Source organism: Puntigrus tetrazona, unplaced genomic scaffold, assembly GCF_018831695.1.
Source record: "Puntigrus tetrazona isolate hp1 unplaced genomic scaffold, ASM1883169v1 S000000575, whole genome shotgun sequence".
In the NCBI taxonomy this organism is placed as follows: Eukaryota; Metazoa; Chordata; class Actinopteri; order Cypriniformes; family Cyprinidae; genus Puntigrus; species Puntigrus tetrazona.
The window spans coordinates 67,501-81,850 of NW_025048207.1; the positions used below are offsets into that span (position 1 = coordinate 67,501).

Here is a 14,350-nt window from a genome sequence, read left to right on the forward strand (position 1 = left end):
TTTTCTGTGAGTAGATGAACTCTGGAGACTAAAGCGGGTTTCCTTACAACTCTCCAGCGTACAATCATAGGAAACACACTCTGACGCCACGCATCACTTCCTGTCTTTCAGAAGGGAGGACGCTGCACTGCATTCTGGGAGTTTTATCTCGGCACTTTGGGCGTTAATACAAAACACACACAAAAACGTTTTAGCTGAAATTAAAATAAATAAATAAATAATAATAACAATATATAAATATATATATATAAAATAAAACTAATTCATTATACCATGTTATAAAAAATAAATCTGACTTATTTTACAGAGTACTGAAACTCATCTTGAGTTTATAAACAAATATTGCCAGCGCTATTTAAAGTTTTTTTTTTTTTTTAGTATTAGTCATTTTGTGTGTGTGTTTAGCCTAAATAGAAATGTTATGTTGTTCAGTGTTTATAATGTGCTTAAAATAGCTGTGATTTTTCCACGAGCCGTTGTGACGTCGGTAAAAACGTGACGTCAGATCTACTCTTCACGTCTACGTCATTATTCCAGCAACAATAAATCACAATAATACATGTACAACGATGCGTTATTAAATAAATCGTCAGTTTGTTGTTTTACACGGACATTATTTCATAAACGACAAAACCTTAGTCGCGTCCATAACAAAAAACATTACTCTACTCGACCTTTTCTGATAGGAAGTCTGCTAAAGCGTTTTTGACGATGGTTTCTGTCCGTTTTATAGCGTTTAACCAAAGCAGTCATGTTTTTTGTCAGGCAGTAACATCGGGTATATGATCATATTTCTATAATTCGTCGATTAAGGTCCCAAAAATCACAATAAAAGGATCTTTTAAGCTCCTCATGTAACCGAATCTGTGCTAGTTTGAACGAGCCGCCTCAGCTAGCGCCGACACCGCTGTGACGTCGTTACTTTTGATTGGCCCGGTCGTGCGTCACTCAGAACAAACAGGCCAATCAGAAGAGAGGCTCATGAATAATAATAAACAGGGAGCTCAGGAGAGAATAGCTGTAAAAACATACCGTTACTTATACCGCAAATAGATATTCGTAAGGACGTCGGCAATTAAAATAAAACTCTGAAAAGGTGTAGAATATGGGACCTTTAATGTGAAGAGTCTGTATTGGCTGTATTTGCGTGCGTCTCACCCGGGTCTGCGCGCGGCGGGTCGTATATGATCTTCAGGTAACACTCGAACTGAGCCGAAAGGATCTGCTTGCGCGTCACGCTCAGGTCCGCAGAGGATTCTGGGATATCGCTCACCTGCTCCGCTGACATCATCATGGCCGCCACGAGCGCGTCTTCAGCTCGACACAGCTGCGATGTGACACAGAAAACGGCTCATTGTTGTCAAAATAACAATGTACTTTGATAACCTGAATAATTTTCATCCCATCGCTAATCATCCATTCCTCACTAAAAGAAAGAACAGTGTCTCCTCAATCGCTTTCTGTATTTCTTTTTATCTTCTAAGGTTTGGTAAACAGCATTAGTTAAGGTCAGCAATGACTTATTAATGGCTTCTTATTCTGTCTGTCTATCTATAGTTGGTACCAAAAGTATTCAGACCCCCTTAAATTTCTCACTCTTTGTCATATTGCAGTTCATTTCCTTTTTCTCATTAATGTAAACACAACACCCCATACTGACCGAAAAAAAGCCCTGAATTAAGAAAGAAAAACTGGAATAATCACATGGTCGTAAGTATTCAGACCCTTTGCTCAGTATTTAGTAGAAGCACCCTTTTGATTGAATACAGCCATGAGTCGTTTTGGGAAGACACCTGGATTTGGGATGCTCTGCCATTCCTCCTTGCAGATCCTCTCCAGTTCTGTCAGGTTGGATGGTAAACGTTGGTGGACAGCCATTTTCAGGTTTCTCCAGAGATGCTCGATTGGGTTTAAGTCAGGGCTCTGGCTGGGCCGCTCAAGAACAGTCACAGAGTTGTTGTTGCAGTTAGTTGCGTGCTTAAGGTCATTGTCTTGTTGGAAGGAGAACCTTCGGCCCAGTCTGAGGTCCTGAGCACTCTGGAGAAGGTTTTCGTCCAGGACATCCCCATACTTGTCCGCATTCATCTGTCCCTCGATTGCTAGCAGTCGTCCCGTCCCTGCAGCTGAGAATCACCCACAGCATTATGCTGCCACCATGCTTCACTGTTGGGACTGTACTGGACAAGTGATGAGCAGCTCCTGGATTTCTCCACACCGCTTAGAATTAAGGCCATGTGTTTGCACTGAGGAGAGGCTTCCGTCGGGACACTCTGCCATGAAGCCCCAACTGGTGGAGGGCTTCAGTGACGGTTGACTTTCTGCATCTTTCTCCCGACTGCATCTCTGGAGCTCAGCCACAGTGTTCTTTGGGTTCTTCTTTACCTCTCTCACCAAGGCTCTTCTCCCCTGATAGCTCAGTTTGGCCAGACGGCCAGCTCTAGGAAGGGTTCTGGTCGTCCCAAGCATCTACCATTTAAGTATTATGGAGGCCACTGTGCTCTTAGGAACCTTAAGTGCAGCAGAATTTTTTTGTAACCTTGGCCAGATCTGTGCCTCGCCACAATTCTGTCTCTGAGCTCTTCAGGCAGTTCCTTTGACCCCATGATTCTCGTTTGCTCTGACATGCAATGAGCTGTAAGGTCTTATATAGACAGGTGTGTGTCTTTCCTAATCAAGTCCAATCAGTGTAATCAAACACAGCTGGAGTCAAATGAAGGCGTTAGAACCATCTCAAGGATGATCTGAAGAAGTTAAATACATGAGTGTCACAACAAAGGGTCTGAATACTTATGACCATGTGATATTTCAGTTTTTCTTTAATAATAAATCTGCAAAAATGTCAACAATTCTGTGTTTTTCTGTCGATATGGGGTGCTGTGTGTACATTAATGAGGAAAAAAATGAACTTAAATGATTTTAGCAAATGGCTGCAAAATAACAAAGAGTGAAAAACGTAAGGGGGGCTGAATACTTTCCGTACCCACTGTATACTGATTTTACTCGATCTTAGTGCAGCTTTGGACAGTATAGATAACTCTATTTTAATCTCCCATTTAAAGGAGTTATGGAGTCTGCATTGAACTGGTTTAAGTCTGATCTCACTGGTCACAAGTAGTTTGGTGTCCCCCAGGGCTCAGTTTTGGGCCCTTTACTTTTCAGTATTTTATGTTTTTTTATATATACACACACACACAACATATTATTAAAAATGTTAATAAATACACAAATACACCTAGTCTTAAATAAGTAAAAGATCATTCGTAAATGGGTTTAAACAGCCTTTAAATAGTTTGGTGAGTAGCGTGACGGGAGACTCACGTGTGTGTGCAGCAGGGCTGTGACCAGCAGCAGGGCCGAGGCGTTTGGACTCATGATGATCTGAAGGAGGCGCTAGAGAGCATCTGTCTGCGGCACAAACACACACACATCCGCATCTTACCAGAAGATAACACTCGTTAGTGTGAGGCGCTTGTTTACTGGGCGAGAGGATGTCTCTGTGAGTCCGTAAACACAGCGGTCAAAGACCTGCTTTACGCGCCTCTGCATTACCTCCCAGCATTCACAGCCTCACGTTCATGCATATTATAGTTCTGCACTTTCGAAAACAAATCCAAGAAATGCACACACATAATGCAAAATGAAGCACTGCATTCAAAACATCACATCTCGGAAGCAAACACCATATTATATTTTATGCTATAACATTATTTCTGTGAGATGTTGTTTTGCAAAAAGAGTCAACTGCTGAAAATTTGTGGTTTTGTAGATTTCGACTCAGCTTTCGGAAACTGTAAAGAACTGTAACAGGTCTAATATTAATTATATGAAATAGATGTAGCAATAAAAATAATACACAACTGATGACCTATAATGGCTATTGTACTATAAGTAATATTATAATTAATGTTGCTATCATATTAAAATGTTATATTAAGGTAAAACATACTTAAAATGTACATTAAAATATACATTAAAATGTATATCTTTTTGTAAAAATTAAAATGTATATGAATCATATACAGTATGTATGTTTTATGTACATTAATAAATTCAACATGACATACACATGTAGCATACATATAAACACATATATACAATAACAGATTAATAAAACATAATTTAACATATATATTTATTTATATATACTATTAGTTGTATGTAACATTAAATATGTATACACTAACATTATTTACATAATATTTACATATTATGCATTATTTTTACAAATTATAAATGTCATTATTGTTCAATAAATAACATATATGAATTGTAAAATGTTTTATTTTTATCTTTTGTGTACAGTACATTAGTAGATTTAATATTAACTATTCTAAATATGTTGCATTCAAAATAAACATAAAATATGTGCATGAAGCATGTATATTTATTATGTATATATAAACACAACTACGTGTATATACTGTGTGCATATATAGAAAAATGTTCATATATTCATATAATATGAATATATATACATGCAAATGCAAATATTTTCAAAACATATACTGTATGATTGTGTATTTATATATGCACATATATATTTATATATGCATAAATCTACACAGTACACACACATATATTATGTAAAACATTTTGGATGCGATTAATCATTTGACACACAAAATATTTATTTTTTAATAGTTATTATAATTATTTAATATTATTTTATCTAATATTTAATAATATTTATATATTTAATAATTTAATAATGTATTTTATTTTTTAATTAATAATAATAATGACAAATGCTTATATACTATTATTCATTATTACAGATTATTATTAATTCTTTCACAAAAAACAACCCTTATTATATTTTATATAACAGCAATTAAAATTCACACCAGTTGGCAGCAACAGTTTACAAATAGATTCATCTAAAATGTCAAAATAATCTGTATAAAACAACTTCATATGTTTAACTGCTGAGACTATTCTTTCAGTCACTGATAACAACAATCCAGTCTGATAAAAGAAAGGAAACACGTGGAGTGCATTATTATGAGCTGCTTTCTGTAAGAACTGTTGGTCGCTACTAGACTGCTCAAAGCACAGAACCAGCAGAGGCTAGTTAGTTAGCTGGTTACTGTGTGTGTTATTTGAGCCGTCTCATTTCCTGTAAGTTCACTCTCTGAGGCGTCTCAAGGGGAGAAACCAGTGTTTGAGAACATTATACAGTCTGTCTTTCCCATGAGTTTCAGGTCAAAGGTCACCATCTTGAGAAACATCCACTGGACAAACGTTTCAGGATCTTTAATTGCGGCTGCAAACCACCAGAAGTCGAGTGCTATTTCAGCATCACGGCCATGACACGAACTGTACCGCGGTAAAATCACTGTGATATCAGCTCAAATAGGGAGCAATATGATACATTTAATTTATTACATAGTAATATAAAATGTGCAAACTTAAGGTGTGTAGAATCACTAACATAACAACATAACATTAACATAATTAAATAAATAAATAAATGTAATAATATTGTAACACATGCCTTCACAGTTAAATGCTTTAATAAATGGAAGCAAGTTATAAAATACATAAAAGATTAATATAGAATTACATTACTCTGGACGATCAGCTGTGACGTGATGTTACTCTGAATGAGTGGATAAGACGTGATGTTACTCTGGATAATCAGCTGTGATGTGATTCTGAATGATCAGCTGAAACGTGACGTTACTCTGAACAAGCGGATGAGACGTGATGTGATTCTGAATGATCAGCTGTGACGTTACTCTGAAAGATCAGCTGAGACGTGATTCTGACGCGATCAGCTGTGACGTTACTTTGAATGATCAGCTGAGACGTGACATCACTCTGAAAGAGCGGATGAGGCGTAACGTTACTCTGGAAAATCAGCTGTGACGTGGTGTTACTCTGAACGATCAGCTGTGACGTTATTTGATCAGCTAAAATGTGACATCACGCTGAATGAGTGGATGAGGCGTGACGTTACTCTGGACAATCAGCTGTGATGTGATTCTGAATGATCAGCTGAGACGTGACGTTACTCTGAATGAGCACATGAGATGTGACGTTACTCTGGACAATCAGCTGTGACGTGATGTTACTCTGAACGATCAGCAGTGACGTTATTTGATCAGCTGAGACGTGACGTTACTCTGAATGATCAGCTGAGACGTGACGTTACTCTGAAGAAGCAGATGAGACGTGACGTTACTCTGAATGAGCACATGAGATGTGACGTTACTCTGAATGAGCACATGAGATGTGACGTTACTCTGGACAATCAGCTGTGACGTGATGTTACTCTGAACGATCAGCAGTGACGTTATTTGATCAGATGAGACGTGACGTTACTCTGAAAGAGCAGATGAGACGTGACGTTACTCTGGACGATCAGCTGAGACATGACATAACTCTGGGGGATCAACTGTGACGTGACGTTACTCTGAACCAGCAGATGAGACGTGACGTTACTCTGAACGAGCGAATGAGGCGTGACGTTACTCTGAACGAGCGGATGAGACGTGACGTTACTCTGAACGAGCGAATGAGGCGTGACGTTACTCTGAACGAGCGGATGAGACGTGACACATCTCTGGACGATCAGCTGTGACGTTATTCTGAATGATCAACTGACACGTGACATTTCTCTGAACGATCAGCTGAGACGTGACGTTACTCTGAACGAGCAGTGGTGTCTTGACTGGACTCATGAAGATCGACCGTGACGTGACTTGATTCATGAATGCCGGTTGAGACATGACGGGGTGTCATTGTTGCTGCTACTTGGTGCATCTGCCATTTCAGGGATAAACGCAATGTTGTGGTCCTCTTTCGTGATACATACAGTAAACAAAGACCTAGCAGTCAGCAAAGCTTAGTCTACAAAATCCTTCAAACTACATTTAAATTTCCTTTCAGGTAACCAAGATATTATCGGCTCATTAGGTACGAAACAAAAGATGTCTTTTAAAATTACTTCATCGAAGGGAACCCAAAAAGATATGTCACAAAATTGTGCAACATACTCCTCTATAGATAAACTCCCCTTGAGCAGCTGTTCGACTGGGTTTGGAAAGAGTCCTTTGGAAAAGTCACTGGATCTTCATGTGGCTGAGTATTCTGTAACGAAACCAATGAGACGAGAGGCGTGCGGATCCATTTGCAGACTTTTATTAAGAGACGTACTCAAGAAAACAGGCGAACATGTATGGTGAAACGGCAGGTAAAGGGTTAATCTAAAGAACATGGAAAAGGTCCAGAAATAGGAAAACCAGCAAGGCAAACTAATTAGCAAGATTAATAACTCTGCCTTCTTTCTTTATGTAATCATTTGGGCGGTGTTTAAAAATAAACCCACTCTGTGACATAGAGAAGTGGGGGCGTGTTTAAATGAACCGTTTTAGAAGGCAGCGGACAAGTCATAACTTTAATAAAGGATATCTCTTTGTTTTTGAGACTTTGGTCTTTGCAACTTTAGGTATATTATCTATGCACTAAAACCTTGTAATACTCCAAAAACAAACTTCATTTAATAATATATAATAAAATAACTATAACATGGCACCACGCTAATTGCATAATAAATATGCATTAATTTTTTTTTTTAAATAAGTGAATATAAAAATAAAAAGAGTGTTTAAAATAAAATGTTATTAAATAAATGGTGATATTCAAAATTAACTATTATTTTATTAAATAACATGGTTTTTCAATTTCAACATGGTATTTCAATATTAAATATATTAAATTAGTCATTGTTAAATATTAAATAATATTAACATTAAAATATTAAAATAATTGATTCCATATTTGCACTTTTTTTCATAGCCTGACAATTTGACTGTAGATTTTTACAAAATTTCTGGTTCCTGATGGAGAAAGTTATTTCTGTTCTAAGGAGCAACAGGAAGCAAAAAGAGAAGAGAGGCCTGACTTCCTGTGCTGTCTGTAAGTTTCCGTCCTGCTCCGTAACATGAGGACAAAAATAAGCCATTGTTGCACCTCCACACAAGAGATGAAACCCACAAAACACCTTGAAACACCTTAGTGTCCGCCTAGCACCGATCGCTCCGAATCCAAAGTAGACTCCAGAAAACAGAAAGTGATCTCAATCAAAACCTCATAAAACGCAATCCTGATCATTTTACAGTCACGCTAATTACACCAATAACTGATAGATTACAACTCTGAAGAGAAACAGCTGATCGTGTGCACATCATATGCCTGTGTGTGTGTGTGTGTGTGTAAGAGACATCCTCTTAGTCATAGATTATACGCTTTCTTATTTTCCCATTGCTGAGTCCAAAAATAACAGTGTATGACTGGAGGAGAGCCAGAAAACTACAACCAGACCTCTGAGAGAAAGAGACCAAACACACACACACACATTCATTACCTGACACATAAAATATTTAAGCAATTTCAATGTAAATCAAACCAGATTTGTACATATTCAGTACAAAATGTGAGTGGTGTTTTTCTCAGCAGAACTCACTGCAACTGCTGGTGGTTGCTATGGGTTGTCAGGGTGTTATAAGTTGTTGTTAGGGCATTGTCAGGGTTTTTCTGAATGGTAGGGTGTTCTGAATGGTACAGAATTGTCTGGGTGTTCTGGTTGTTAGCGCGTTGTCAGGGTGTTCTGGTTGTTAGGGCGTTGTCAGGGTGTTCTGAATGGTAGGGCGTTGTCAGGGTGTTCTGGTTGTTAGGGCGTTGTCAGGGTGTTCTGGGTGTTGTCAAAGTGTTCTGAATGGTAGGGCGTTGTCAGGGTGTTCTGAATGGTAGGGCAGTATCAGGGTGTTCTGGTTGTTAGGGTGTTGTCAGGGTGTTCTGAATGGTAGCGCAGTATCAGGGTGTTCTGGTTGTTAGGGCGTTGTCATGGAGTTCTGGGTGTTGTCAGGGTGTTCTGAATGGTAGGGCATCGTCAGGGTATTCTGGTTGTTAGGGCGTTGTTGGGGTGTTCTGATTGTTAGCGCGTTGTCAGGGTGTTCTGAATGGTAGGGCGTTGTCAGGGTGTTCTGGTTGTTAGGGCGTTGTCAGGGTGTTCTGGGTGTTGTCAAAGTGTTCTGAATGGTAGGGCGTTGTCAGGGTGTTCTGAATGGTAGGGCAGTAACAGGGTGTTCTGGTTGTTAGGGCGTTGTCAGGGTGTTCTGGTTGTTAGGGCGTTGTCATGGTGTTCTGAACGGTAGAGCGTTGTCAGGGTGTTCTGAATGGTAGGGCGTTGTCAGGGTGTTCTGGTTGTTAGGGTGTTGTCAGGGTGTTCTGAATGGTAGGGCAGTATCAGGGTGTTCTGGTTGTTAGGGTGTTGTCAGGTGTTCTGAATGGTAGCGCAGTATCAGGGTGTTCTGGTTGTTAGGGCGTTGTCATGGTGTTCTGGGTGTTGTCAGGGTGTTCTGAATGGTAGGGCATCGTCAGGGTATTCTGGTTGTTAGGGCGTTGTTGGGGTGTTCTGATTGTTAGCGCGTTGTCAGGGTGTTCTGAATGGTAGGGCGTTGTCAGGGTGTTCTGGTTGTTAGGGCGTTGTCAGGGTGTTCTGGGTGTTGTCAAAGTGTTCTGAATGGTAGGGCGTTGTCAGGGTGTTCTGAATGGTAGGGCAGTAACAGGGTGTTCTGGTTGTTAGGGCGTTGTCAGGGTGTTCTGGTTGTTAGGGCGTTGTCATGGTGTTCTGAACGCAGAGCGTTGTCAGGGTGGTGTTCTGAATGGTAGGGCGTTGTCAGGGTGTTCTGGTTGTTAGGGTGTTGTCAGGGTGTTCTGAATGGTAGGGCAGTATCAGGGTGTTCTGGTTGTTAGGGCGTTGTCATGGTGTTCTGGGTGTTGTCAGGGTGTTCTGAACGGTAGAGCATTGTCAGGGTGTTCTGAATGGTAGGGCGTTGTCAGGGTGTTCTGGTTGTTAGGGTGTTGTCAGGGTGTTCTTAATGGTAGGGCAGTATCAGGGTGTTCTGGTTGTTAGGGCGTTGTCATGGTGTTCTGGGTGTTGTCAGGGTGTTCTGAACGGTAGAGCATTGTCAGGGTGTTCTGAATGGTAGGGCATTGTCAGGGTGTTCTGGTTGTTAGGGTGTTGTCAGGGTGTTCTGAATGGCAGCGCAGTATCAGGGTGTTCTGGTTGTTAGGGCGTTGTCATGGTGTTCTGAACGGTAGAGCGTTGTCAGGGTGTTCTGAATGGTAGGGCATTGTCAGGGTGTTCTGAACGGTAGGGCGTTGTCAGGGTGTTCTGGTTGTTAGGGTGTTGTCAGGGTGTTCTGAATGGTAGGGCAGAATCAGGGTGTTCTGGTTGTTAGGGCGTTGTCATGGTGTTCTGGGTGTTGTCAGGGTGTTCTGAACGGTAGAGCGTTGTCATGGTGTTCTGAATGGTAGGGCATTGTCAGGGTGTTCTGGTTGTTAGGGCGTTGTCAGGGTGTTCTGAATGGTAGGGCAGTATCAGGGTGTTCTGGTTGTTAGGGCGTTGTCATGGTGTTCTGGGTGTTGTCAGGGTGTTCTGAACGGTAGAGCGTTGTCATGGTGTTCTGAATGTTAGGGCATTGTCAGGGTGTTCTGGTTGTTAGGGCGTTGTCAGGGTGTTCTGGGTGTTGTCAGGGTGTTCTGGAGGGTAGGGTGCTGTCAGGGTGTTCTGAGTGATTGGTACTAATGGGGGGATCATTTAAAATCTCTTGACTCGATTCAAAATTGATTCTCGAATCTGAATCAAATTGCTATATAATATTCATAGATTTAATCCTAAACATATATATTAACTAGTAAACTATACATGCGATAAGTTTATGTGAGCGTCAAGTTAAGAATCGTATGAAATCTAAAGAAGTGATAATTAGCAGGTTTTGATTGGTGCCGTTTGTTTGAATAATATAATATACTGTATAAATCACTGATTTACCAATATTTAGTGATTTAGCCTCAGATACAGGACATGCCTTTATTGATCCTGTCTAAGGTCAGATTTTGAATTGCGTTGAAATCTCTTCTGATTCTCCAGAATGCCGTTTGGCTGCAGAACAGTGATCTGTTGAACCGAATGAGAGACCTTGACCTGTGACGACTGTAAAATCTCCCTACATGGAGACCAGCAGCAAGGAAAACACATCTGGAACACTCAAAATACAGCATGATTCAGCACCTAAACCAAACCCAGCTTCTGTTCCAAACATGACAAAACAAAAATACTGCATTCGGCATTGAATGTTTATTTAGACGCAACTATTTTCCAACAACAATGTATGTATAAACCAGTATTAAATTATTATTAAAAATCGGAATGAATATTTCCACTGTAGTTATACACTGTAGGATTGCCTTGCTATGTAAAGAAAGTTTTATATTTCCTTTTTGGCCAAAATAAGGCAGTGCAATTGGAAACATGCCTGTGATGCCCTAAAATGCATCCTGTTTAGTCTGCACACTAGTTTTTGGAACAGAACCACACTGTTAAGATGTAAAAAGTACATTCTATCTTATAACAGCTAGAATCACACAAAGAACTCCTTGGCGTCTACAATGCAAGGCGAAGGCGAGTTGCACGTCTTCAAAAATCGACTTTGTCAGATTAAAGCCACAAAGTAAACTCACAAATTGAGTTCAGCTCTTTGAAGGTTGTGAAAGCGATGGTGTAAAACTCACAGACCCTATTAATACACCAAACAGCTGCCTGGCAGGGCAACATGTCCCAGAAGCGCAGAGTGGGCACCGTGCCCTATGACACTTGTGACGCCTCTTTAGTGCCCTTGAAAGTGGACATGGCTGAGAGGTTCACTACTGAGTCTTCATCACAGCCAGACTGACCACAAAACAATAACAGCGGCATGCCAAAAAGCTATTTACAGGCATGCATTTGTTTAGTAGACCGCATTATGTATTTGTCACAGTACGCATTTTAAAGTCTTTTGTTATAAGTGTGCATTGCACCAGAGTATATTAACAATGCAATACCACCATTATGATTGATTACCATATTCATATGCAATTATATTTAAGTCATCCAATGGTACATGCCACAAAAAACATGGTAAGTTACTGTGGAATCTCCAACCAAAGATTCATATAAAAACAATCGTTTATTTAATTATGCAATATTTCTCTCATATCATATCACTAGCCTAATTTGTAACAATCTAAAAAATATGCTAAACAGACACGTTCGAAACGTTATAACCAATATTAAATTCTTTATCATAACCAAACACATTTTAAAATGATCGCCATACTCATGTGGGCTCCAAAAGCACGAATTCATCACGTTATTAAATGAGAGTTTTCCAGTTTAGCACAGACAGGGATCCGACGAGCACCGATTTCACACTTCACAAAACAACACCATGAAAGAGCATAGAAAGAAAACCGCAAGATAAATGAGAAGTAATGAAAGCGTTGAAGTTTCGTACCGTTCCGAGCGCGTTCAGTCCTCACGAGATCTCCGGAGATCTGCGGCTCTGTGGCGAGTCTCCGCCCCTCGGACCCGAACAGCACACATCTGACATCAACATATGACATTTACATAATTATCACTATCGGTTATTTCATTTATTACAGTTCGATGAACTGTTTGAATCGTATTAAGGAGTATTTGAGTGTGGCGTCGGTACAGTAGCGCCACCTGCGGTCGAAACGATCACAATCAAATAATACACATAAAAAACAACAACAAATAACCCACTAATCCCAACAGGGTTATATATATTTGTTTTTTAAAAGAAACGATATATATATATATATATATAGCTTATATATCGCTTCTCATGAACAAGCGTGCAAATAGTACGCCAAATAAAACCAAAACTCGTATTGACGCGCCTTTCACTTTGACGTGTGTATGACACGCACGTGATTAGCGTACATATAATACACAGCTTTTGTGTGCATACGATACGCATCTACCATATAGTTTATCGTGTTTAACTACATACATATGCATATATATGTATAAGTTAAACACGATCAACTACACGTGTCATACACACGTCAAAGTCAAAGGCGCGTCAATACGAGTTTTCGGTTTTATTTGGCGTACTATTTGCACGCTTGTTCATGAGATCGCTCTGACGTGCCCTCAGATGTTCACTGTACGCCACCTTTGGGGCATGTTGTCGCATTTCACTTTCATGTTTTGAGGTTAAATGAGGAAAAAACGTATACACTGTATAATACGTGCAAATAGTACGCCAAATAAAAATCGCGCCATTGACTTTGATATATATATATATATATATATATATATATATATATATATATATATATATATATATATATATATATATATATATACCTTTCAGATGTTCAATGTACGCCACCTATGGGGCATGTTGTCACATTTCACTTTCATGTTTTGAGGTTAAATAAAGAAAAACTTATACACTGTAAATATGAAACGAGGGGACATATTTGTACTAGACAGCTGTGAAATTACTGTGTATATAAAAAAATGTATTCTGAGAGTCAAAAAGTGTTACTTTGCACCCCCCTTATTGGTATATATTGTAATGAAAAGTGTTACTCTACAAGCAGATGAAACGGTAGATGCTAGACGTGTTAATAAGCGCACACATGTTGTTGAGTTTGGTTTTATTGATTTATTAATATCTGTGAACTTCCTCGGGCAGTAAACATCCTCAATATCTCCGTGAGTGACTGGTTTATGTGGAAAGTCTTTGCTGGTTTGTGACTTCAGAGCGTTCGGGGTCGTTTGTGGCTTGATCATTCCTCTCAGACCTCGGATCAAAGAGGCTTTACGAGACTGTTTCAGATTTATTCACACGGGTAGAGATATGAACACAGCAAACAGCTCTGACCTCAGGTACGGCGTGGATGAAGCCGAGACAGCACAAAGACACAGCATAAAACATAACATGCACGATAAATAGAAGTTGAAAGCGTGGCTCGGATTTAGTGCATTGTTAAAAGCGAGTTGGTTTAATATACTGGTTATGTTATTTCCGTTCAGAGACCCTCAAAGCTTCGTGCTGCCATCATATTGGGCATCTGGTGTGTTGAGAACACACACACACACACACACACACACACACACACACACACACACACACATTTTCCGCTCTTTGGTGTTTCCTTCCAGGAGCAGATGACTGTAATTGGGATACAAGCACAGTCTGATTAAGAAAATGGCAATTTGTTTGTAATCTAAAAGGAACCTAAACAAGTTTATGAGTCTTTTGATGTGTGATTTTTTTTTTTTTCAAGTCATGGCAGGATTACAGTAGACTAAAAACTAAAACAATAAAAAGCGTGTTCGGTACTGGAAGCACAATTTTTAATTAAAAAAAGCAACTTTAACTTATTTTATTTCAGCTGGTTGCCAGAGTGATGTTTAAAATAATAACAACAACAAACAACTGCAATGATACAATAATAAAAATAATAAAAAGTGTGTTTTTTAAAT

The 14,350-nt window shown here is 39.4% G+C and overlaps 1 protein-coding gene across 2 annotated transcripts in view; it reads right to left on the bottom strand.

Moving 5' to 3' along the window:
- Positions 1–12,454, bottom strand: part of calcrl2 (calcitonin receptor-like 2) — a 22,185-nt gene extending 9,731 nt beyond the window's left edge. The window contains exons 1-3 of one of the 2 annotated variants that reach the window (XM_043232580.1): positions 12,342–12,454; positions 3,319–3,405; positions 1,159–1,327 (exon numbers count right to left, since the gene is read on the bottom strand). In XM_043232580.1, the coding sequence (XP_043088515.1) occupies positions 1,159–1,327; positions 3,319–3,372 (223 nt within the window). In that variant the 5' untranslated portion in view covers positions 3,373–3,405; positions 12,342–12,454. The remainder of the gene's footprint in view (positions 1–1,158; positions 1,328–3,318; positions 3,406–12,341) is intronic. The other variant, XM_043232581.1, reaches the window with a different exon arrangement.
- Between the last annotated feature and the right edge of the window lie 1,896 nt (positions 12,455–14,350).